A 25250-nucleotide genomic window follows, 5' to 3' on the forward strand; every position below is an offset into this window, starting at 1 on the left:
ATCATGTACTTTAAAGCCAGTTGCTTTCTGGAAGCCCAGCCCTGTGGAAGAGTAAGGAGAATTGCACATGAATAAAGAAAGTGACAGCAGCATGAGGTATAAAGTGATACCACCGGTTAGATGAAACCATTGCTGAATAATTCAGTGCGAGGTCTAGAGGAGAAAAGCGACAGCGTTCATTGCAGCGGTTTCAGCCCTTCTTTACCTCTCGCTTATTTTACTCTACTTAATCCAGTTCCAGTTATTGGCAGTTTGTGAAATATGCCAAATTACGATAGTGTGAAAGTGGCTGTGCGGGTGAGGCCTTTCAATAAGGTGAGGACAACTGTGTGATCTTATTTTGACATACATTTTCTCTATTGGGGAGTATGTGTGGCACCGACATTGTATTGAAGATTGTTGGGATCCTATTTTGGCAATGGTGATAACTACAAGACACAAGGCTGTGTATGGTCTATGACAGCTGATAGCTGTCGGCCCCATTCTCCCAGAAGCCTCCCCCTCCTTATCCAAAGATGCATGTTTTCTGAATATGGTCGACTACCTCACCCAACATCCCAAACATAGGAATGCATGGCTCATCCTACTGCTCCGATGATCTCTATAAGACAGGTGCTTCTCGATCAGCTTATGTCTGGAGAAGAAAATATTATTGGACATTGAAATCCAACAAGTTGAATCCTCCTCTCCCTCAAAGTCAGCTTAGTAGTCCAATGTGAATGTTGCCTTAAACGGGTTGTTCAGTCTTCTGATAAAAATCTGAAGTCAAGAGTGACTGCAGTCTACTAAACTTTGCCAGCATGCGGTGCACACACTGTCAGGATTCACAGCTCCTGACTGCCTGCTCTCGTCAGCAATACTGGTGAACAAACACTGTCAGGATTCAGAAGTCTACAATCACAGAAAGTGGCTGCAGACTTTTATCAGAAGACTGGACAACCCCTTCAAGCCTTTTCCAGATATTTATCTCTTGGTTGAGGACTGGGTAAACAAGAGACTTCAAAGGGCTGGGCATACATATTATGCAAAGATTAGTTGCATTCTTCTAGTCCCTCTTAACCAGTGCTGTCTTTTATGGTCAAGCTTTCATGTGATTTTAGTTGTTTATTGCCTGCAGATCAGGATAGGTCCTGAGACACTCAGTGATAACTCAAAAGAGAGATCAGCAGCTCAGGAGTCAGGAGCATGTGTAGCGCCCCCACTGCCGCAGGGCCGAGGGGTACCCGGTACCGGGCCTCTGAGTCTCTGCTCTGGGGTTGTCACGGTGGCTAGACCCGGTCCGTGACCCTGCTGAGGGGCGCACAATGATAGATGTGGATGGTGGTGGTGGTGGTGGTGCGGTGCAGTAAATAACGAGGACACCAGGTTGCAGTCTCTTTACCTCTTTACTGAAGGCTTCTGGGTCCTCAGTCCGGAATACGGTTAGCCGGGCTGCGCAAGTCCGGCCGGTCCGATGGCACCTCCAGAGTTCCCTTCGCAGGTGGAAATCTGTGCCTTCCTTCTAGCACTTATGTGTTGTGGTCCTCCCCTGCTGTGCTTACGGGATAGTCCCCACAACTGTTGTCTGTTTCTCGTGTTCCCTCACAACTCGATTCTGATGTTCTTCTTCTTCTTCTCGTCCCCCAGATCTTATGGTAGGACGCACCCGTATGACGGGAAGGCTCGGAGCTCTTCCGGGACCCTAGAGTCGCCCCTCTCCACAAGTTGCCCCCTATGTCTGCGTAGGTGATGTAGGTGAGACAGCCAGCCTATAGCTCTCTGCCCTGCCGTTGGTTTGAAGTAATGCTTAGAGCTCTGTACTTCCTCGGCGTTCCAGCCACCGGTTATTTACGCCTCAGTAGGATGTTGCCTCGGTCTAACAGCACGACTCCTACTGGTATTTCTCCCTGTTGCATTGATCTCGTTTCTCACTCAGCACAATAAATCTCGCTTCTTGTCCTTTCTTAGGGCACCGCCGCTATGAAGTGCAGGCGCGGTCCCGTAGCTTTCTTCTCTGTTTGCCAGGCCTCTGTCAGGATCCCACCCCTGACAGGGACCCTACCGAATCTTCCCCTACAACACCCTCTGCCACAAGGTGTTGCCTGGTTCCAACCCAGTTAGCGTTCTTCCTAACTTCCTGCCTAACCCCCAGTTTTACCAGACTGTGAGGAGTGGCCTAATGAATAGTACCGTTAGCTCCCCCTGGAGGCCAGACTGTGAAATGTATTGGTGTATGTGATACCTGGTCAGATGAACTCCTTCAGTGCCATCAGACGTACCATAGCCCCCCTTAGCGGCGGAGCCACAGTACTGCAACGACCAGGACTCTGGGGCGCTGCACTCCCCCCCGGTTAAATCCAGTACTCCTGGACTGGGAAAAAAACAACAATACATGTCAGCAAAAAGACATACAATTTTGAAAATGCAAGTACAAATCAACTTTGTAACAGAGCTTCCCTTTATGGGAGGTGAGGACACTTGAACGTTACAAACATGGTTAAATACTTTTTAAATAACTTTACTATAAATAACTTTGCTTACCCAACCGGGTATTCTACTAAGTGCAAAATTTTGAACAACAATCCAACTTTGCCTTTAAGGACGTACTCGCTAAATCCACTAAAGACCTTCTTATATCACATATAAGGCTAATTAACGTTTATGCATTCTCCTACTTTACGTCTGCAGGACCGCCTGTCCTAACTGCTCCAGACCTACTGCCTCTCCTTTCTGTTACAGGACCGCTCCTTTCCGCCCGAGCCTACTGTCCTTCCACTACTATACACAGTATAGAACATATCATTTTTCTTTCAGTTTAAGATCACTGAGCCATCCCTATATGGCTCCTAAGAGGACTCACCACTAACCCCTACGGGTTCACTTCCTGTCCTCATTCTTCTATTAACATTATTGAACATTTCTTACAATCAACTAGTTAGTTACATTTAACTTTCACATATCAACATCATCAATACTTTCTTTTCAAGACATTATTGCCATTCAAACATCTTAAGTCAACACTGTTCATAAGTGCAGGATGTGAACATCCCCTTTAAGAGGGGACCAAGTCTCTATGAGGTAGTGCAACTTCTCAAGCCGCAAGTCCGTATGCAGCAAGGACTCCAGTGCAGGTTCCAAGAACCGTATCTTCGCAAAGAGTCCGTCTTTTATGTAAAACCAGTAGAGAGCACCTTTAAGAAGGTGCAAACTATATACAAGGAGTTTGTATCATGCATTGTTCATGATTCAGCAGTTCTTTGATAACTTGTGCAAAACGTAGAAAACAAACAAAAACAATAGGGATCCCGGGTCAACAAAGGGATCCCTTTAAGAGTAACCCTAGACGGGTTTTAGCAGCAAAACAGAAAAACAATGAACTATTTACAGTCATTAAAGCATTTTTGCAGTGTATGAGTTACTTGAACCACTCAGGAGGTAGCACCGGCGGAGGCAACCCCCTAGGGTATTGCGCACCGCCTGGTACTGCATAAGGGGACGTGTTGTCCCATCTGGGGGTCTGCGTACTCACTGTCTTCAGTTCTGGAGCAGCACGGGCACCACCCACCTGAAGAGGTGCCTCCTTGGCCACGAGGGTAGTGGAGGTGACAATGCTGCATGTCGTGGTCTTGACCATAGTGCACGTGGGGGTGACCTCGGTGGTCCTGGTAACGACCATGGGCTGACCACAAGGGGGCACCTTTGCCACAGGGGTCAGCTTCACTGGCACCTTAATCGGGGGTATCACAGGGTTCTGCCTCTTGCGGACATTCAGGGCAAACCACCCCTTTTCCCCAAAGTGCCTGGTGTACGAGACTTCATCCCCCGGGTAGAGATCCCGGTCTGGGTGGCCCTCTCTGAGATGCGACTCAACATCCCTTCGGTTTACAAACACCTCCGCATACAGGCCCGGCTCTTTAATGAAGCCCCAGCCTCCGCGGAGCTTGAAGGTGGTGATGATGCCCTGCCTGCGCGGGGCCTGGTGAGTGGTGGGGTCCTTGCGGGCCCGGTCCTTGACCGCCAGGTCTTTCTGATGGTAGGCCTCCAGCCCGGCCTGGTACGCCCTTTCCTTCTCCTTCCACTGCTGTTCCAGCTGGGCCTGGTATTCCTCCCAGCTCAGGGCCTGCACCATCTCCCCTTCCCGTGTCTTCACCCCGGGGAACCCCATGAGGTCGGATCCTGGGTTCACCCAGCGGCATACCGTGCGCTCCGCACGGGTCTCACAAAACAGGGTGGTTGGCGTGATCGGGGCCTTCAGGCGGTGTTCCATGCCCGTTGCCTCCTCCCATGGTAACAGGCGTTGGAGTCTATGGGTCCCAGGGAGAGGGGGTGCCGCAACGGGGCCTATTAACAAGTCCTCCGCCGGCGGGACAGGGTCGACGGACTCACCAGCCAATGCAGGTTCCTCCTCCGCGGCGGGTTCCGCTGGCGGTGTCGGCAAGGGCCTCAGCAGCAACTCTGGTAGTGGTACAGGGTCCGATGTCAGAGGACTTCCTTCCGGCGCTACCTGGTGCGGAGCCTGGGTCTTCGCATTCAGCTGAAGGAGCTGGTGGATCAAGTCTCCCATCTCAACCTGCAAAAGATCAGCGCTGTCCGTGGAGAATTGGCTGCGGTACTCGTCCGGGTAGTTGGGGGAGACTTCTGCTTCCACCCCACATTCGGGTTCCGAGCTGCTGGCCATGGCGTCCTCCACGTGGGTCGCTTCCTGATCCTTTTCCCGCTCTCTCCTTCGTGGGCGGTTTCGTTTTCGTTGTCTCCGCCCTCCATTGAGAATCAGGAGGCGGATCTCGGCTGCTGACGGACACGTCCTCACGGTGCAGAAATATTTAGACTGGGCGGCCATTGTCGTTCGCGCTCTCCAGCTTGTCTACGCCCACTCCACGCCCTTCTTCTCCTGCGCTCTCCTCAGCGCTGTAATGGCGGCGGATTTTGGCGGCAAGTCACAACACACAGTCTTTGCAATAAGTCACAGTCCAAGTATAATAAATCACAGTTCCAAGGCACACATGACCTGATTCTTCAGGCTTAAGTAGATCCTGTTCGTGACGCCAAGTTGTAGCGCCCCCACTGCCACAGGGCCAAGGGGTTCCCGGTACCGGGCCTCTGAGTCTCTGCTCTGGGGTTGTCACGGTGGCTAGACCCGGTCCGTGACCCTGCTGAGGGGCGCACAATGATAGATGTGGATGGTGGTGGTGGTGCGGTGCAGTAAATAACGAGGACACCAGGTTGCAGTCTCTTTACCTCTTTACTGAAGGCTTCTGGGTCCTCAGTCCGGAATACGGTTAGCCGGGCTGCGCAAGTCCGGCCAGTCCGATGGCACCTCCAGAGTTCCCTTCGCAGATGGAAATCTGTGCCTTCCTTCTAGCGCTTATGTGTTGTGGTCCTCCCCTGCTGTGCTTACGGGATAGTCCCCACAACTGTTGTGTCTGTTTCTCGTGTTCCCTCACAACTCGATTCTGATGTTCTTCTTCTTCTTCTCGTCCCCCAGATCTTATGGTAGGATGCACCCGTATGACGGGAAGGCTCGGAGCTCTTCCGGGACCCTAGAGTCGCCCCTCTCCACAAGTTGCCCCCTATGTCTGCGTAGGTGATGTAGGTGAGACAGCCAGCCTATAGCTCTCTGCCCTGCCGTTGGTTTGAAGTAATGCTTAGAGCTCTGTACTTCCTCGGCGTTCCGGCCACCGGTTATTTACGCCTCAATAGGATGTTGCCTCGGTCTAACAGCACGACTCCTACTGGTATTTCTCCCTGTTGCATTGATCTCGTTTCTCACTCAGCACAATAAATCTCGCTTCTTGTCCTTTCTTAGGGCACCGCCGCTATGAAGTGCAGGCGCGGTCCCGTAGCTTTCTTCTCTGTTTGCCAGGCCTCTGTCAGGATCCCACCCCTGACAGGGACCCTACCGAATCTTCCCCTACAACACCCTCTGCCAAAAGGTGTTGCCTGGTTCCAACCCAGTCAGCGTTCTTCCTAACTTCCTGCCTAGCCCCCAGTTTTACCAGACTGTGAGGAGTGGCCTAATGAATAGTACCCTTAGCTCCCCCTGGAGGCCAGACTCTGAAATGTATTGGTGTATGTGATACCTGGTCAGATGAACTCCTTCAGTGCCATCAGACGTACCATAGCCCCCCTTAGCGGCGGAGCCACAGTACTGCAACGACCAGGACTCTGGGGCGCTGCACATGCACACAAATACGACTATGGATCACATAGAAAGTCATATCCTTTTTATTTCCCTTATGCTCCACCTTGTGCACTTGCTCAGGCAGGAGATGTTTGCTTCTGCCCCCTGACCTGCACAATTCTCAGCCATCTTTTTGGAAATCGATGGAGGTCTCAGGACCCAAACCCTCACAGATCTTCAAACAATTACAGTGCATAAATAAATAGAAAAACCTGTAAAATGTTTAGGTCCCACTTGTGACAAACCCTTTATGACATTATTTGTACATTTCATGTTATTATATTTACTTTAATGAATATTTGTTTCCAGAGAGAGAAGGAAGCAGGGAGTAGATGTGTTATTTCCATGAAAGGCAACTGCACAACCATTCATGACCCACGGAACCCAGGTCATGAAAAAACGTTTAAATTTGATCTTGCCTACTGGTCCCATAATGGATTTTTGAAGAATCAAGATGGCACACTAGTTCCAAATGGCAAAGAAAGCAGTTACGCTGGCCAGGTAATATCATTTTATATATGTATTTTTATTTCAGATATGAACATGTTTCAACTCTAGTCATGAATATCTGACTATTTCATTCTAAACATGTAAAATGGCTTGTCTGAAAAGCCACATTATGTCCTTAATAGTGACCTTACATTTTGGTGTCTTAGATGGGTTTATGAGTTTTTCTTATTTGTAGAGACTTAAATGAAAACTACTTGGCAACAAAGGAAAATGTTAACAATGCACCACTCTCCATGCCATTTACAGTACAGACCAAAAGTTTGGACACACCTTCTCATTTAAAGATTTTTCTGTATTTTCATGACTATGAAAATTGTACATTCACACTGAAGGCATCAAAACTATGAATTAACACATGTGGAATTATATACTTAACAAAAAAGTGTAAAACAACTGAAAATATGTCTTATATTCTAGGTTCTTCAAAGTAGCCACCTTTTGCTTTGATGACTGCTTTGCACACTCTTGGCATTCTCTTGATGAGCTTCAAGAGGTAGTCACCAGGAATGGTTTTCACTTCACAGGTGTGCCCAGTCAGGTTTAATAAGTGGCATTCTCTTGATGAGCTTCAAGAGGTAGTCAACGGAACTGGTCTTCCAACAATCTTGAAGGAGTTCCCAGAGATGCTTAGCACTTGTTGGCCCTTTTCCCTTCACTCTGCTGTCCAGCTCACCCCAAACCATCTCGATTGGGTTCAGGTCTGGCGACTGTGGAGGCCAGGTCATCTGGCGTAGCACCCTATCACTCTCCTTCTTGGTCAAATAGCCCTTACACAGCCTGGAGGTGTGTTTGGGGTCATTGTTCTGTTGACCATAAATGATGGTCCAGCTAAATGCAAACCGGATGGAATAGCATGCCGCTGCAAGATGCTGTGGCAGCCATGCTGGTTCAGTATGCCTTCAATTTTGAATAAATCCCCAACAGTGTCACCAGCAAAGCACCCCCACACCATCACACCTCCTCCTCCATGCTTCACGGTGGGAACCAGGCATGTAGAGTCCATCCGTTCACCTTTTCTGCGTCACACAAAGACATGGTGGTTGGAACCAAAGATCTCAAATTTGGACTCATCAGACCAAAGCACAGATTTTCACTGGTCTAATGTCCATTCCTTGTGTTCTTTTGCCCAAACAAGTCTCTTCTACTTGTTGCCTGTCCTTAGCAGTGGTTTCCTAGCAGCTATTTTACCATGAAGGCCTGCTGCACAAAGTCTCCTCTTAACAGTTGTTGTAGAGATGTGTCTGCTGCTAGAACTCTGTGTGGCATTGACCTGGTCTCTAATCTGAGCTGCTGTTAACCTGCGATTTCTGAGGCTGGTGACTCGGATAAACTTATCCTCAGAAGCAGAGGTGACTCTTGGTCTTCCTTTCCTGGGTGGTCCTCATGTGAGCCAGTTTCTTTGTAGCACGTGATGGTTTTTGCAACTGCATTGGGGACACTTTCAAAATTTTCCCAATTTTTCAGACTGACTGACCTTCATTTCTTAATGATGGCCACTCGTTTTTCTTTACTTAGCTGCTTTTTCCTTGCCATAATACAAATTCTAGCAGTCTATTCAGTAGGACTATCAGCTGTGTATCCACCAGACTTTTGCTCAACACAACTGATGGTCCCAACCCCATTTATAAGGCAAGAAATCCCACTTATTAAACCTGACAGGGCACACCTGTGAAGTGAAAACCATTTCCGGTGACTACCTCTTGAAGCTCATCAAGAGAATGCCAAGAGTGTGCAAAGCAGTCATCAAAGCAAAAGGTGACTACTTTGAGGAACCTAGAATATAAGACATTTTCAGTTGTTTCACATTTTTTTGTTAAGTATATAATTCCACATGTGTTAATTCATAGTTTTGATGCCTTCAGTGTGAATTTACAATTTTCATAGTCATGAAAATACAGAAAAATCTTTAAATGAGAAGGTGTGTCTAAAGTTTTGGTCTGTGCTGTATATTACTATATCTTATGTGATTGAGGGACCTTTAGACATGTTTATGCACCAGGGTCTGAGAGTGATTTCTTCATCTTTATTCTATTAGTCTCTGTCTATTTGCATTCTTTAAAACCCTGCTGTTCTGTTAGGTCAAAAATGACCGTTTTTGAAATTCTATAATGTTATAAAAATTCAGCGTGTGATTCTGAGACTTGAGGCTCCCTGACTTTTCGTCATTAGGGGGGTACTCTCTGTGGGAATTTTTTTTTTTTTAAATTTTTGTTTACTTTATTTGGTACAATTTTTTTTACACTTGTACTGTTCGGTCAAAAATGACCGATAGGCCTTTATTCAGCTCTCCAGACAATTTTTGACAAAAATAAAGGTGCTATCACCTCATTTTGAACTATATATTGCATCTACTACTATTTATCAATGTATCTGACTACTTTTGGTCAGAACAGATTTACACATACCAACATTTTCAAGTTGCGATACAGCCGACGGATTCGCTTCCAGTATAGCTATGCGCAATTTATTTCACTGGTTTTTATTTACCCTGCTGTTCATATAGATCTAGTTCCATTCAGTTGTCAACATTTCATATTGTAAATCATGATTTTCTGATTTTCCATGTGTTTGCTGGTTGTACAGTATTACACTGTACATAAATGTTAATTTATTTGATTCAAAAAATAAAAGTTTTTGAATTAATTTTTCATCTGATTATTGAAAACCATGTTCACATACAGTAAAACAATGCAACAGGTAATCAAATAACACTTGAATTAGGTACAAATCACAACTTTGTTAGGTCCGGTCAAAAATGACCGGGAACAGTATGTGTATAAAAAACAACGTTTTTTGCCATTTTATAGAGAAAAAAGCTTTTTTTTTTTTTTTTTTTTTTTGCCTTTGAAAAAAGTATATCTACATAATGTTTGATATTATTACTTATAGTTAACATTTAGATCAAGATTTTTTTTTTATCTGCAAAAATAATCAATTTTTACAAAAATCGAAAAAATACCATGTTCCCTTTTGGATATAAAAAAAATATAAAACAAGCTTTGTATTTATTTTTTTTCTGGTATTTGAACAACCATCTTCACAAGCAATATAATAGTGCAAAAACTGTTTAAAAAAACCACTTAGATTAGCTAAAAATGATTATTTTATAAGGACGGTCAAAAATGACCGGGAACAGTACAAGTGTATGTGAAATCTAAACAGAACAGCAGGGTTAAGTTTAATCATTCTGAAATATGTTCTTCTGGAAAACTAATAATTCATTCCTTTTCTATGCAGTTGGATGAGCACATAGGTGTTTTTTTCACTTGCTAAAGACACCAGTACGATGTTGAAACTCATTGTGAATAAAAAAACTTATTTTCATCATCATTTCTGAAGAATTACTTTACTCCAGTATTGCAGCACACTAACGTGTTCATCCAACTGGATACAATGTCTCCTGGAGGATTTATCGACCAGCCACAGGGCAGCAGCAGCTAATTTTCTTCATTCTTACATAGGAGTTGTGTCTGTCACTACTCCATCAGGTGAGCGTAGCCAGCACTCTCCTTCCTACTCTCCCTCCATAGGGTATCACTCTATTGTGCGCCTTATTTTCCAGATATTTTTAGATTTATTCATTAATTACTTCTAACAACTTTGATAAAAAAGAACTGAAATGTTTTTTTACTCCACCAATATATATGCTATGCACCTGCCTCGACTCTAGTGTTGGGTTCTTCTCTGCCTTTCCTATGGCCATCTCCCTTTGTTGTGCTCCACACCAAATTTCACTAGTTGCTTGATGTAGCTCACTGATATCATCATCCAAAGCCTTTTAAGGTCCACTTTGACACACATATGATATCTGAGTATTCAGTCTGTGTGGTCTCAGTTGCAGTTTGTGTTGGAGTTTGACGTCATCCTGTTCCTAAAACATCTTTTCAAACTCCGGAGATATTTACAACTTGCTTTATTACTTCTCAGACCTGCTGGTTAACCAATCATTTACTGTCAGCATTTTGAACTGTTATTTAAAGACTATTCACATTATGCTGAAACCATCTCTGCAATCATCTGTGGTTTCTGCAACTTGAATTTATTGTTCTTAAGACCTGCTCGTTAATTCATTTTTTGCGATAAGCATTACAAACTATTATTTAGAGACTATTCACATTTGGCTGCAATCATCTCTGCATTCTTCTTTGACTTCCGATCTGTCCTACTCTGTTTGCTTGCCGTCCAGCTTAGCCTGTTGCTTGGTCCAAGATGCTGTGCCATCGTCTTTGGTCCAAATGTTTGGCCTGACCTATGACTCAGTGGATTCATCTCAACAGATGAACCTAAGTGTATAGTTACTGTAGGTAATGAAAAATGTATATCATTCACCATACAGCTGGTTGTTAGTATCAAGAAATCCTACATAATAATATGCACAAAGATGAAACATGCAAATATTTTTAGTGAAAAAAGAAACATGTAAGATCTATTTAAAGGTGAGTCACTCAGTCGGTGTACTAGAGTATTTTATAAACTAGAACCACAGTAATTATATGATATGCTGTATCAAAAAAATATGAAAATGGAAGAAATTAATGCTACACATGGGAAGAGCATGGCAGTATAACCGATATAGGTTATTTAATATGTGTAATAAACGTGCCAATGTTTTTAACACCATGTGTGTTATACGACTGAAAATGCATATAAAGAAGGGGCAAAGGAGTGAACAATACACATGGACAGAACATGGCAGCAAAGCAAACCAGATATAACCTATCTGAATGACCTAGGTGAGCAATTAATAGGGAAAACTCCTACTGGTAACTTGTTGAGGCAGCACAGGGGCTCAGTGGTTAGCACTGCAGCCATACAGCACTGGGAACCTGGCTTCAAATCCCACCAAGGACAACATCTGCAAGGAGTTTGTATGTTCTACCTGTGTTTGCGTGGGTTTCCCCTGGGTTCTCTGGTTTCCTACCGCACTCCAAAGACATATTGATAGGGAATCTATATTGTAAATGGAGCGCCCACTAGGACCCTGGGGTTCTCGGGCTGGGTCCGGTGGTCGTTAAAGGGGGGGTCGAGGTGGCAGTGACCCGGTCCGTGGCACTGGGCGTCCAAGTAAAAGAAAAGGACTTTAAAGGGGTTATTTGAATAAAGAGTGTTCGTTACGCCACCCGTGGTATTCGGTCATGGATAACCGATGCTGCTTAAAGGGGTCCTCTGGGGGTGATGGCACTGCAGCAAGGATGGTATGGCTTCCCACAGGTGAAGCTGGGTCCCCAGGACTCCCGGTGTAATAGGCAAAGATGGAGTGGTGCCAGACAGAATCAGAGGACACAAGGTTGCAGTCTCTTTATCTATTTACTGGTGGTGAAAAGCCACAGTCCAGGTTATTGGTAACAGGTGATGGTGAGGTCCAGGCAGCCTGGAAACGATTAGGGATCCCCTTAGCCAGGTGGGATTAGGAGCCTTCCTTGCCGCACTGTAAGGTGCGTCTATTTACTGTGTATCCAGGCTCTGTATACTGCTGTTCCTCCAGGTGTAGGTGTGGGCAAGTAACTTTTTCAATCTCCTACCCTCCTGTTTCTGCTATGGGGCATACAGTCCCATACAGTCTCGGACTCCTTTTGTCCGGTTCCTGCGCTTCAGCGTGGAGGGAGCCCAGTCGCAGTTCCCCTCCAGCTCCTCACTTCTCCTGTGCCCCTTCCTCCTTCACTGTCCTACACAATCTGCCCTAACACCTCCCCCAGCCAGAATATATCTAGGGAAGCTCCCCTGAAACCGGGTTTAGAGCTCCCCCTTCTGGCCTGGAGTCGAAACATGTTGCATGTATGTGCTAACTGTTAAAGGGATCCTCCTCGTTTCCTATCATGGCATCACCCTCTCCGAAAGGAAAGCAACACCACTGTGGTACCCAAACTCCTGGAGTGCCACATTCCTCCTCCGTTAAATCCAGTACTCCCAGACTGGGAAAAAAACATAACAATAACAGGTTAGATGTGCAAACATTTCTGAAATACATTTCAACAGGTTAAACAGGTACAAAACTTTAGCATAGTCAAAGTGCAAACAATTTGATACCAAGGTGTCCTTGTGCACCAACTATAATGATGAGGGGACCCGTTCTAAACCACCAACGTAGGTATTAGGCGGGCTGCAAGGCGTAAACATCTAGACCTTGTCTTCGGCCACACCAAACGGTTTTTCTTCTGGTCTTTGGAAATAAAACGGGTTCTACTCACGCTGCCATAGGCGGGCTGCAAGGCGTAAACATCTAGACCTTGTCTTCGGCCACAACAAATGGTTTTTCTTCTGGTCTTTGGAAATAAACAGGGTTCTACTCATGCTGCCAGGGTGTGGTAAAACCAATAGGATGCACCTTAGGAGGTGCCAACTATTTACAAAGAAAGTGTGTAGGTAATTCACCATCCATTACCCTGTTGTCCATTTTAAACGGGCTGGTATCTGACCTCTGGTACTACGGGTAGATCTACGCAGTACAGGGATTGAGAGTGACCTAACAGGATTCATTATTCTTGCTACCACTGGTGTAGTGCACTCTCTTATGGCTATGCTACTGGTGACTCTAGGTAGCACAGGTATACCTGATTTTCTATGAGCACTTCTCACTGTGGGCATGACAGATTCGCCGTTAGCAGGGGGTGGATTCTCTTGCTCCACTGCTGGTGTGAAGTCTGCTGCTTGAGCCCGCTGGTGTAGAATCTCTTCTGCTTCAGGTTGGTTTTGAGTTCCATCTCTTTCTGGTACTTCCAGCTGGGGAAAAGTCAAAATGGGCACCACTATGGCCTGATGTACTTGAGTCCATGACTGGGGAAAATCTCCAAGAACGGTATAGATTCTCTTTTCCTCCTCTTCTGTGTGTTGAGGGCTATCTTGGTCTTTCTCCTTGTCTCTCAGTTGGTCAGGGCATACCTTCAGATGATCTCTTGATACCGTAGTCAAGGTTTCTCCTCCATCTTTGCTTATGAGACACACCTTGGTGTTATCAAAATTTGACTGTAAGATGGTGTATGATTCTGCCTCCCACTGATCATCAAGTTTGTGCATTCTTTACCTCTTTAGAACTTGTTCACCTGTTGACAAGGGAATTGCAGGGGCATGCTGATTATAGTTTTTCTCCTGCTTCTGTCTTTCCTGGGACAGACTTCTTTCCACACATTCTTGTACTTGGCGGTATTTCTGCTGCCACTCTGTATCCCAATCTGCATCTGGTAATGTTGTTTCTGGTGTTAGGACTCCCATATCAAGGTCATCAGGTAATTTGCTAGGTCTTCCTCTCATTAGATAGGCTGGAGTGCAATTGATGGAATTCACCGATATATGATTGTACAGATCTACCAAGTCCGGTAATGTCTCTGGCCACAGGTTTCTCTCTTCCAAGGGCAAGATCTTCAGTAAGTCAATTACCACCTGGTTCATCTTCTCACACATGCCATTTGTCTGTGGGTAGTACGTCATTGTGCAGATCTTCTTGCATCCGTACAGATTACAGAACTCCAGGAACACTTCTGCTTTAAAGGCTGGGCCTTGGTCGGTGAGTACCTTTTCGGGGTAACCATGTGGTCCACAAAAGTGTTGGTGGAATGCCTTGGTTTCTGTCTTTGCTGTTTGATCCTTAACAGGCACGACAACCAGGAATCTTGAGTAATCGTTCACTATTGTCAAAGCATGGACATAGCCTGACCGGCTTGGGGTTAGCTTCACTTGATCCAAAGCGACCAGTTCAAGTGGCTGTTTGGTGACTGTGGGCTGTAGGGGTGCCCTCTGGCTGTCACGGTCCTTTCTGCCCAGGTTGCATGGGCCACACTCTCGGCACCACTTTTCAATGGCTCTACTCATGCCAATCCAGTAGAATCTCCCACAAAGTAGGACCTCCAACTTTTTCCATCCGAAGTGTCCTGCTCCATCATGGTATGCTTTCAAAACCATTGGCGCACCTTGTCTTGGGACTACCACCTGCCAGACCAGCTCGTGAGTGCGTGGGTCGATATTCCTCCGACACAGCTTACCATCGTAGATAAACAATTTGCCCTTCTCCTTCCACAACTGTTGAGTCTCTTGTGGAGCATCTTGACCAGGGTGTGAATCAGCTTGGGTCAACAGTTATTTTACCAGACTGACTGCTGGGTTGCTATCCTGAGTCTCTGCCCATCCATGGTGGAGCAATGGGTTCAGCATGGCTTCTCACCTGTTCTTCACATAATGGGAGTACTGGGTCGCCTCAGGGTGGTAGAAGGCTGGTAATCCAATCTCTTCGAGTGCTCCCAAATCTTCTCCCACTTCTGGTAAATGGGGCATCCTGGACAGTGCATCTGTTACGGATCTGCAACACAGGACTAAGGTGGAAGGGGGAAAACTCACCCTGCACTATGACTAGGCTGAAACCATACGATAGAGTGGGCGGACCTATTCCTTGCGAATAGACCCACCGATGATCCTAGGTTAATCTCAAGCGAAGACCTATAGATAAGCGGAAGGGGTTCCCTAAAAGAACTAAGGACTGGGTACAAAAACGGGTCACCTCCTAGTAGAAAACACAGAGAAGGCTGCAGAAACCAACAGAAAACAGAAACTAAGGCTAGCAGAACCAGAGGTGCCAGTACTGCACAAATAACACACACACAACACAAAGCAATGCACCAAGCTAGAGCTCAAGCAGATTAACATTGTTGTCCAGCAAGGACTGGGAGGCAGGTGCTGGTTAATAAAGAGTGAAACAAACACCTGACCCAAGACAAACCCAGCACCAGAGGAAAACGACCAGCAGCCTGAACTCCACAAGAAAATGGCAGATAGTAACAAACTAAACAGATTCTAACAGAACCTCCCCTTTAATGAGGATCCCCAGGATCCTCTAGGCCGGGCCTTATTTGGAAATCTCCTATGAAAAGCCTTAATTAACCTTGAGGCTGAGACGTCCACAGCTGTCACTCAGGAATTGTCCTCGGGACTGAAACCCTTCCACGACACAAGATACTGTAACCCTCCACTATGCCACCTGGAATCAAGAATGCGTGAAATCGCAAACTCGCAGTCCTCATCAATTGGAGAAGCAGACGGCATAGCCACCTTATCTGGCGTGTCAACCTTCTTCAGCAAAGATACATGAAAAACTGAATTAATTTTTCAGGATGAAGGAATGTCTAATCTCACCGCTGGCGAATTGACAATGTGAACCACTTTGAAAGGTCCTACAAACTTGGGCCCCAACTTCTTAGAAGGGATCTTCAAACGCAGATTCCTAGAGGACAACCAAACCATGTCCCCAACAACAAACCTCACCTCCCTTCTTCTATTGTCAAAACATTTCTTAGACCTCCTATTAGCCTGTTTAGGATTATGGCGCACACTGGTCCAAACCCTTTCCAAATTTACAGAAAAACTCTCCTCCTCAGGCACCACCGCCCCAATCCTAGAAAAAGGACCGAAAGATGGAAGGAAAACACCCAGCCGAAGAAGACGTATGATTATTGAGAGCAAACTCAGCTAATGGTAGATATTCCGACCTCATCTCCTGATTGTCCGCTACAAAACATCTCAAAAACTGCTCAACGTCCTGGTTCTTCCTCTCGGTCTGTCCATTGGACTGCGGATGATAGCCCGTCGAAAATGACAAATTAACCTTAAGTCTGTCACAAAAGGCACGCCAAAAGAGAGCCACAAACTGTGGTCCTGTATCGGAGACAATGTCCTTGGGAACACCATGAAGTCTGACAATCTCTTTCACAAAATGCCCTGGCAAGTGTCTAAGGGTACCGTCACACATTGAAATTTTCATCGCTGCGACGGCACGATTCGTGACGTCACAGCGTCGTATAATCATCGCTCCAGCGTCGTAGACTGCGGTCACACGTTGCAATCACGGCGCTGGAGCGATGCCGAAGTCCCCGGGTAACCAGGGTAAACATCGGGTAACTAAGCGCAGGGCCGCGCTTAGTAACCCGATGTTTACCCTGGTTACCAGCGTAAACGTAAAAAAACAAACAGTACATACTCACCCGTCGGTGTCCTTCAGGTCCCTTGCCGTCTGCTTCCTGCTCTGAGTGCAGCCGTACAGTGAGAGCAGATCGCAGCACCGCTGCGCTCTGCTCTCACTTTCCGGCCGGCACTCAGAGCAGGAAGCAGACGGCAAGGGACCTGAAGGACACCGACGGGTGAGTATGTACGGTTTGTTTTTTTACGTTTACGCTTGTAACCAGGGTAAACATCGGGTTACTAAGCGCGGCCCTGCGCTTAGTTACCCGATGTTTACCCTGGTTACAAGCGAAGACATCGCTGGATCGCTGTCACACACAACGATCCAGCGATGTCAGCGGGTGATCAAGCGACGAAAGAAAGTTCCAAACGATCTGCTACGACGTACGATTCTCAGCAGGGTGTCTGATCGCAGTAGCGTGTCAGACACAGCGATATCGTAACGATATCGCTAGAACGTCACGAATCGTAACGTCGTAGCGATGGAAATTTCAATGTGTGACGGTACCCTTAGCGCAGAGTAATTTATTGAAGATGACACACCTTACTAAACCGGTCCCAAGTGACCCAGATAACAGAAAAACCCTCAGAGACCGACAGGATAAAATCCATTGCAAGATGCGTCAATGGAGAACTAGGAACCTCTAATGGGCAAAGCAACCCTGCCGCCGGAGCATGAGAAGCCTTAGACCTAGCGCACATGGTACACGGACGCACCCACTTGACAAGTTCTCTTAGCCACCCCAGCCACCATCAACTCTGACTGATCAACTTTCTTGTTTTGGCCATCCCTGGATGACCTGCCAAACAAGACTCATGACATTTCATAAACAAAGCTCTCCTCAGAGCTTTAGGCACAAATAATTTCCCATATGGAGTGTTAGTCGGTGCCGCATCCTGGGCTTTAAGAATGCTATTTTCAAACTCAGAACCTAATGCTGCCACCACCACCCCTCTCTGCAGAATAGATTCTTCCTTTTCAGTATTAACCGCTGTGGAGAAACTTTGAGACAAAGCATCAGCTTTAACATTTTTTGTCCCAGGGATATCTGTCACAGAGAAACGGAACCAGGCAAAAAACAATGCCCACCTAGCTTGACGGGCATTCAAACGTTTAGCAGCATCCAGGTAGATCAGGTTCTTATGATCAGTAAAGACTTATATAGGATGTCTAGCACCCTCCAAAAAATGTCACCAATGCTCAAACGCAGGCTTAATAGCCAGCAATTCTCGGTTCCCAACATCGTAGTTGAGCTCCGCCTCTGAAAATTTTTTAGAAAAGAAAGCATGGGGATGCACCCCATCCTCCCCCTCCTGGGACAGAACAGCCCCCACTCCACTCCTACTGATGAGGCCTCCACTTCTACCAGAAAGGGCTTAGGGTACCGTCACACTAAGCGACGCTGCAGTGATAGCGACAGCAATGCCGATCGCTGCAGCGTCGCTGTGTGGTCGCTGGAGAGCTGTCACACAGACCGCTCTCCAGCGACCAACGATGCCGAGGTCCCCGGGTAACCAGGGTAAACATCGGGTTGCTAAGCGCAGGGCCGCGCTTAGTAACCCGATGTTTACCCTGGTTACCAGCGTAAAATGTAAGTACATACTTACATGCGTCCCCCGGCGTCCGCTTCCTGTAATGACTGAGCGCCGGCAGTAGCAGGGCACAGAGGTGACGTCACCGCTGTGCTGTGCTTTCACTTTCAATTTGCGGCGCTCAGTCAGTGTGGGAAGCGGACGCCGGGGGAAGCATGTGAGTATGTACTGTTTGGTTTTTTTTACATTTTACGCTGGTAACCAGGGTAAACATCGGGTTACTAAGCGCGGCCCTGCGCTTAGTAACCCGATGTTTACCCTGGTTACCAGTGTAAAATATCGCTGGTATGGTTGCTTTTGCCGTCAAACACGGCGATACACGGCGACCTAGCGACCAAATAATGTGCAGACCTTCTAGCAGCGACCAGCAATTTCACAGCGGGATTCTGATCGCTGCTGCGTGTCAAATACAGCGATCTCGCTCCCTAGGACGCTGCAACGTCACAGATCGCTGGCGACGTTGCTTAGTGTGACGGTACCTTTAGTCTCATCTGTCTGGATCAAAACAGGAGCAAAAGCTAAACCTCCTTGAGATGCTCAAAAGCCTTAACAGCCTCAGGGGACCATTGGACCGTATTGGAACCCTTCTTAGTAAGATCAGTAAGGTGTTTTGCAATAACAGAAAAATTATTCATGAATTTTCTATAATAATTAGCAAACCCCAAAAATCTCTGAATCGACTTCAAGCATTCAGGTCTAGGCCACTCCAATACCGCCTGAACGTTTACCGGGTCCATCACAAAACCAACACTGGAAACAAAGTACCCCAAAAAATTAATTTTCTGTACCGCAAACTCGCATTTCTCCAGTTTAGCAAAGAGTGTGTTTTCTCTCAGAATCTGCAGAACCTCACGGACTCTCTGCCAATGCGACTCCAGATCGGGCGAATAGATCAAAATATCATCCAAATAAACAATCACACTCCTACTGATCAACGGCCTCAGGATGTCGTTAACCCCTTCACCCCCGGAGCTTTTTCCGTTTTTCCGTTTTCGTTTTTCGCTCCCCTCCTTCCCAGAGCCATAACTTTTTTATTTTTCCGTCAATTTGGCCATGTGAGGGCTTATTTTTTGCGGGACGAGTTGTACTTTTGAACGACATCATTGGTTTTAGCATGTCGTGTACTAGAAAACGGGGAAAAAATTCCAAGTGCAGTGAAATTGCAAAAAAAGTGCAATCCCACACTTGTTTTTTGCTTGCCTATTTTGCTAGGTTCACTAAATGCTAAAACTGACCTGCCATTATGATTCTCCAGGTCACTACGAGTTCATGGACACCTAACATGATTAGGTTATTTTTCACCTAAGTGGTGAAAAAAAATTCCAAACTTTGCAAAAAACAAAACAAAACAAAATTGCGCCATTTTCCGATACTCGTAGCGTCTCCATTTTTCGTGATCTGGGGTCAGGTGAGGGCTTATTTTTTGCGTGCCGAGCTGGCGTTTTTAATGATAGCATTTTGGTGCAGATACGTTCTTTTGATCGCCCGTTATTGCATTGTAATGCAATGTCGTGGCGACCAAAAAAACGTAAATCTGGCGTTTCGAATTTTTTTCTCATTACGCCATTTAGCGATCAGGTTAATGCTTTTTTTTTATTGATAGATCGGGCGATTCTGAACGCGGCGATACCAAATATGTGTAGGTTGGGGTTTTTTTTAATTGATTTATTTTGATTGGGGCGAAATGGGGGTTGATTTAAACTTTTATATATTTTTTATTTTTTTCACATTTTTAAAAACTGTTTTTTTTTACTTTTGCCATGCTTCTATAGCCTCCATGGGAGGCTAGAAGCAGGCACAGCCCGATCGGCTCTGCTATGCAGCAGTGATCATAAGATCGCTGCTACTCAGCAGATTTGCAGGTGTGCTGTGAGCGCCGACCACAGGGGGGCGCTCACAGCCACCGGCAATCAGTAACCATAGAGGTCTCAAGGACCTCTATGGTTACAATGGAGGAGCATCGCCGACCCCCGATCATGTGACGGGGGTCGGCGATGCGCTCATATCCGGCCGCACGGCCGGATGCGGTAGTTAAATGCCGCTGTCTGCGTTTGACAGCGGCATTTAACTAGTTAATAGGCGCGCGCAGATCGCGATTCTGCTCGCGCCTATTGCGGGCACATGTCAGCTGTTCAAAACAACTGACATGTCCCGGCTTTGATGTGCACTCACCGCCGGAGCGCACATCAAAGCGGGGGTCCCGACATGTGACGTACTATACCGTCACATGTCGGGAAGGGGTTAAAGGCTGTCTTCCATTCATCGCCTTCTTTAATCTGCAGCAAATTGTATGCCCAATGGAGATTGATCTTAGAGAACCACTTGGCTCCAACTAATTGGTTAAACAAATCCGGAATTAGCGGCAAGGGGTAAGGATTTTGCACAGTGATCTTATTAATCTCCCTGAAATCCAGACATGGCCTAAGACCCCCATCTTTTTTTTTTTTTTACAAAAAGAACCCCACTGCCACAGGGGACTTACTTAGAGAGTCTTATATGACCTGCAACAAGACTAGTCTGCAGGTATTCCTTTAAGGCCTCCCTCTCGGGAATTGCCAGATTAAATAAACGAATCTTAGGGAGAATAGCACCTGGGACGAAGTGAATAGCGCAATCGTAATCTATATGAGGTGGGATAGCTTGTGACTCCACTTCTGAAAATACTTTCCTGAATAGCTTCAGATAGCTCATTTTTCACAACAGCAACAATGTGTACATCACAACATTTCCCATAACACTCCTGACCCCAGGATCTTATCGTACTTGACGACCAGTCCAGTACAGGATTGTGCATTTTTAACCAGGGTAACCCCAGGACAACTGGAAAAGGCAATTTATCAAGTACAAACAAATCTAAAGATTCCTAGTGTTCCATATTCACAGTGAGTGGAAACCCAGTGACCTTTCGAGAAACGCACCCATGCTCTAGAGGAGTATTATCAATCGCCACTACTGGTAAAGGGCATGATAAAGGTACAGAATCAATCTTAAACTTGTCTAGAAATTGTTGATCAATCAAATTAAGTGCAGAACCACAGTCCACCATCACTTGAAAATCAATTGAATGACCAAAACAGGTAGAACTACCAGAAAAAGAAACTCCTGACAACCGTAAAAATGCAATGTGAAAGGGAGGGTTATTCTGATTGTGCTTTTTTTTCCTCTTTTCCTTGTATATGCGTCCTTCACATTGCTTAATAAAATGGTCAGCCTTACCACAATAAAGACATAGCCCCTCAGAGAATCTTCTCTGCCTTTCGTGGGAGCGAGAGTACATCGCCCAAAGTTGCATCGGCTCCCCACAGTCAACGGGGCTCTCCAGCAAAATTGAAACCTTCTTCTCATTCTGTCTACTTTTTAATCTTCTATACACCCAGATAGCTAATTGCATAGCAGCCTCAAGCATAGCAGGTGCAGGATATGCATTGAGCAAATCTTTAACCCTGTCATTCAAACCTGCTAAAAACTGACTCTTGAGTGCTGGATCATTCCAGCTGACCTCTGCAGACCATCGTCTGAACTGGGTACAATATCTTTCAGTGTCGCCAGAAGCCTGTTTCAGCCACCTGAGTTCTGCCTCGGCTGTAGTGACCCGATCAGGATCATCATATACTGTAATACCCCCATAGCAAAAAAAAAAAACGCTTCTACAGACATCAAACAAGGGTCATCCAGACGCAATGAAAATGCCCAAACTTGGGGCTCACCTCGCAATAACGACATAATAATCCCCACACGCTGTAATTCAGCCCCTGAAGTTCTGGGTCTAAGCTGAAAATAAAATAAACATGCATTTTTAAACGTTAAAAATTCCTGCCATTTACCAGAAAAACATTCTGGCAAACCCACCTTAGGTTCTTCAGAGCAGATTCCAGGGCAATTACTCACATGCTGCTGTAAGCTGGCAACTTCTAACATTAACCCTTGCAGACGCTGAGCAAGATCTTGAATGCTGTTCATGTTGCAGAAATCCGGGAGGGTTTTTTTATACTTCTTTCTGGCTGGACAAACTGTTACGGATCTGCAACACAGGACTAAGGTGGAAGGGGGAAAGCTAACCCTGCACTTTGACTAGGCTGAAACTATACGATGGAGTGTGCGACCCATTCCTTGCAAATAGACCCACCGACAATCCTAGGTTAATCTCAAGCGAAGACCTATAGATAAGGGGAAGGGGTTCCCTAAAAGAACTAAGGACTGGGTACAAAAACGGGTCACCTCCTAGTAGAAAACAGAGAAGGCTGAAGAAACCAATAGAAAACAGAAACTAAGGCTAGCAGAACCAGAGGTGCCAGTATTGCACAAATAACACACAGAACACAAAGCAAATCACCAAGCTAGAGCTCAAACAGATTAACACTGTTGTCCAGCAAGGACTGGGAGGCAGGTGCTGGTTAATAAAGAGTGAAACAAACACCTGACCCAAGACAAACCCAGCACCAGAGGAAAAAGACCAGCAGCCAGAACTCCACAAGAAAATGGTGGATAATAGCAAACTAAACAGATTCTAACAGCATCGGCATTTGCGTTCTTGTGCCCTGCACGGTACTTGATGGTAAACTCGTAGTTGGACAACCGGGCCATCCATCACTGCGCCAATGCACCTAGTTTTGCCGTCTCCAGGTGAGTCAGCGGATTGTTGTCTGTGAAAATGGTTAACTTTACTGAAGCCAGATAGTGCTTGAATCACTCTGTTACCACCCAGACTATGGCGAGGATCTCCAACTTAAAGGAACTGTAGTTGTCGGGGTTCCTTTCGGTGTGACGAAGCTTACTGCTGGCATAGGCAACAATCACCCTTTCTCTGCTTTTCTGCACCTGGGACAATACCGCTCCCAATCCCTCGTTGCTGGCATCTGTGTAGAGTACAAACATTTTTTAAATACATTTCAACAGGTTAAACAGGTACAAAACTTTAGCATACTCAAAGTGCAAACATTTTGATACCAAGGTGTCCTTGTGCACCAACTATAATGATGCAGAGACCCGTTCTAAACCCCCAACGTAGGCATTGGGCGGGCTGCAAGGCGTAAACATCTAAACCTTGTCTTCGGCCATGCCAAACAGTTTTTCTTCTGGTCTTTGGAAACAAACAGGGTTCTACTCACGCTGTCGGGGCTTGGTAAAACCAATAGGATACACCTTAGGAGGTGCCAACTATTTACAAAGAAAGTTTTTAGGTAATTCACCATCCATTAACCCTATTGTCCATTTTAAACGGGCTGGTATCTGACCTCTGGTACTACGGGTAGATCTACGCAGTACAGGGATTGATAGTGACCTAACAGGATTCATTATTCTTGCTACCACTGGTGGAGTGCACTCTCTTATGGCTACGCTATTGGTGACTCTAGGTAGCACAGGTATACCTGATTGTCTATGAGTACTTCTGCTCACTGTGGGCATGACAGATTCGCCGTTAGCAGGGGGTGGATTCTCTAGCTCCACTGCTGGTGTGACATCTGCTGCTTGAGCCCGCTGGTGTAGAGTCTCTTCTGCTTCAGGTTGGTTTTGAGTCCCATCTCTTTCTGGTACTTCCAACTGGGAAAAAGTCAAAATGGGCACCACTATGGCCTGATTTACTTGAGTCCATGACTGTGGAAAATCTCCAAGAACAGTATAGATTCTCTTTTCTTCCTCTTCTGTGGGTTGAGGGCTATCTTGGTCTTTCTCCTTGTCTCTCAGTTGGTCAGGGCATACCTTCAGATGATCTCTTGATACCACAGTCGAGGTTTCTCCTCCATCTTTGCTTATGACACAAACCTTGGTGTTATCAAAGTTTGACTGTAAGATGGTGTATGGTCCTGCCTCCCACTGATCATCAAGTTTGTGCATTCTTCTTTTCCTCTTTAGAACTTGTTCACCTGGTGACAAGGGAATTGCAGGGGCACGCTGATTATAGTTTTTCTCCTGCTTCTGTCTTGCCTGGGACAGACTTCTTTCCATGCATTCTTGTACTTGGCGGTATTTCTGCTGCCGCTCCGTATCCCAATCTGCATCTGGTAATGTTGTTTCTGGTGTTAGGACTCCCATATCAAGGTCAACAGGTAATTTGCTAGGTCTTCCTCTCACTAGGTAGGCTGGAGTGCAATTGATGGAATTCACCGATATATGATTGTACAGATCTACCAAGTCCGGTAAATTCTCTGGCCACAGATTTCTCTCTTCCAAGGGCAAGGTCTTTAGTAAGTCAATTACCACCTGGTTCATCTTCTCACACATGCCATTTGTCTGTGGGTAGTACAGCGTTGTTCTGATCTTCTTGCATCCGTACAGGTTACAGAACTCCTGGAACACTTCTGCTTCAAAGGCTGGGCCTTGGTCAGTGAGTACCTTTTCGGGTTAACAATGTGGTTGACAAAAGTGTTGGTGGAATGCCTTGACTGCCGTCTTTGCTGTTTGATCCTTAACAGGCACGACTATCAGGAATCTTGAGTAATCGTCCACTATGGTCAAAGCATGGACATAGCTTGACCGGCTTGGGGTTAGCTTCACGTGATCCAAAGCTACCAGTTCAAGTGGTGTTTGGTGACTATGGGCTGTAGGGGTGCCCTCTGGCTGACACGGTCCTTTCTGCGCAGGTTGCTTTGGCCACACTCTCGACACCACTTTTCAATGGCTCTACTCATGCCAATCCAGTAGAATCTCCCACAAAGTAGGATCTCCAACATGCTCTATCATGGTACGCTTCCAAAACGATTGGCGCACCTTGTCTTGGGACTACCACCTGCCAGACCAGCTCGTGAGTGCATGGCTCAATATTCCTCCGACACAGCTTACCATCGTAGATAAACAATTTGCCCTTCTCCTTCCACAACTGTTGAGTCTCTTGTGGAGCATCTGGACCAGGGTGTGAATCAGCTTCGGTCAACAGTTCTTTTACCAGACTGACTGCTGGGTTGCTATCCTGCATCTCTGCCCATCCATTGTGGGGAAATGGGTTCAGCGTGGCTTCTTGCCTGTAATTGCACTTGTTCTTCACATAATGGGTGTACTGAGTCGCCTCGGTGTGGTGGAAGGCTGGTAACTCAATCTCTTTGAGTGC

At 46.1% G+C, this 25250-nt stretch overlaps 1 protein-coding gene across 1 annotated transcript in view; it reads left to right on the forward strand.

Moving 5' to 3' along the window:
- The first annotated feature begins 261 nt into the window (after window positions 1–261).
- The window catches only part of LOC143803688 (kinesin-like protein KIF28), a 257314-nt gene continuing 232325 nt past the window's right edge, over window positions 262–25250 (forward strand). The window contains exons 1-2 of the mRNA XM_077281467.1: window positions 262–315; window positions 6470–6661. Coding sequence (XP_077137582.1) covers window positions 262–315; window positions 6470–6661 — 246 coding nt within the window. The remainder of the gene's footprint in view (window positions 316–6469; window positions 6662–25250) is intronic.

This window comes from Ranitomeya variabilis, chromosome 2 (assembly GCF_051348905.1).
Source record: "Ranitomeya variabilis isolate aRanVar5 chromosome 2, aRanVar5.hap1, whole genome shotgun sequence".
In the NCBI taxonomy this organism is placed as follows: domain Eukaryota; kingdom Metazoa; phylum Chordata; class Amphibia; order Anura; family Dendrobatidae; genus Ranitomeya; species Ranitomeya variabilis.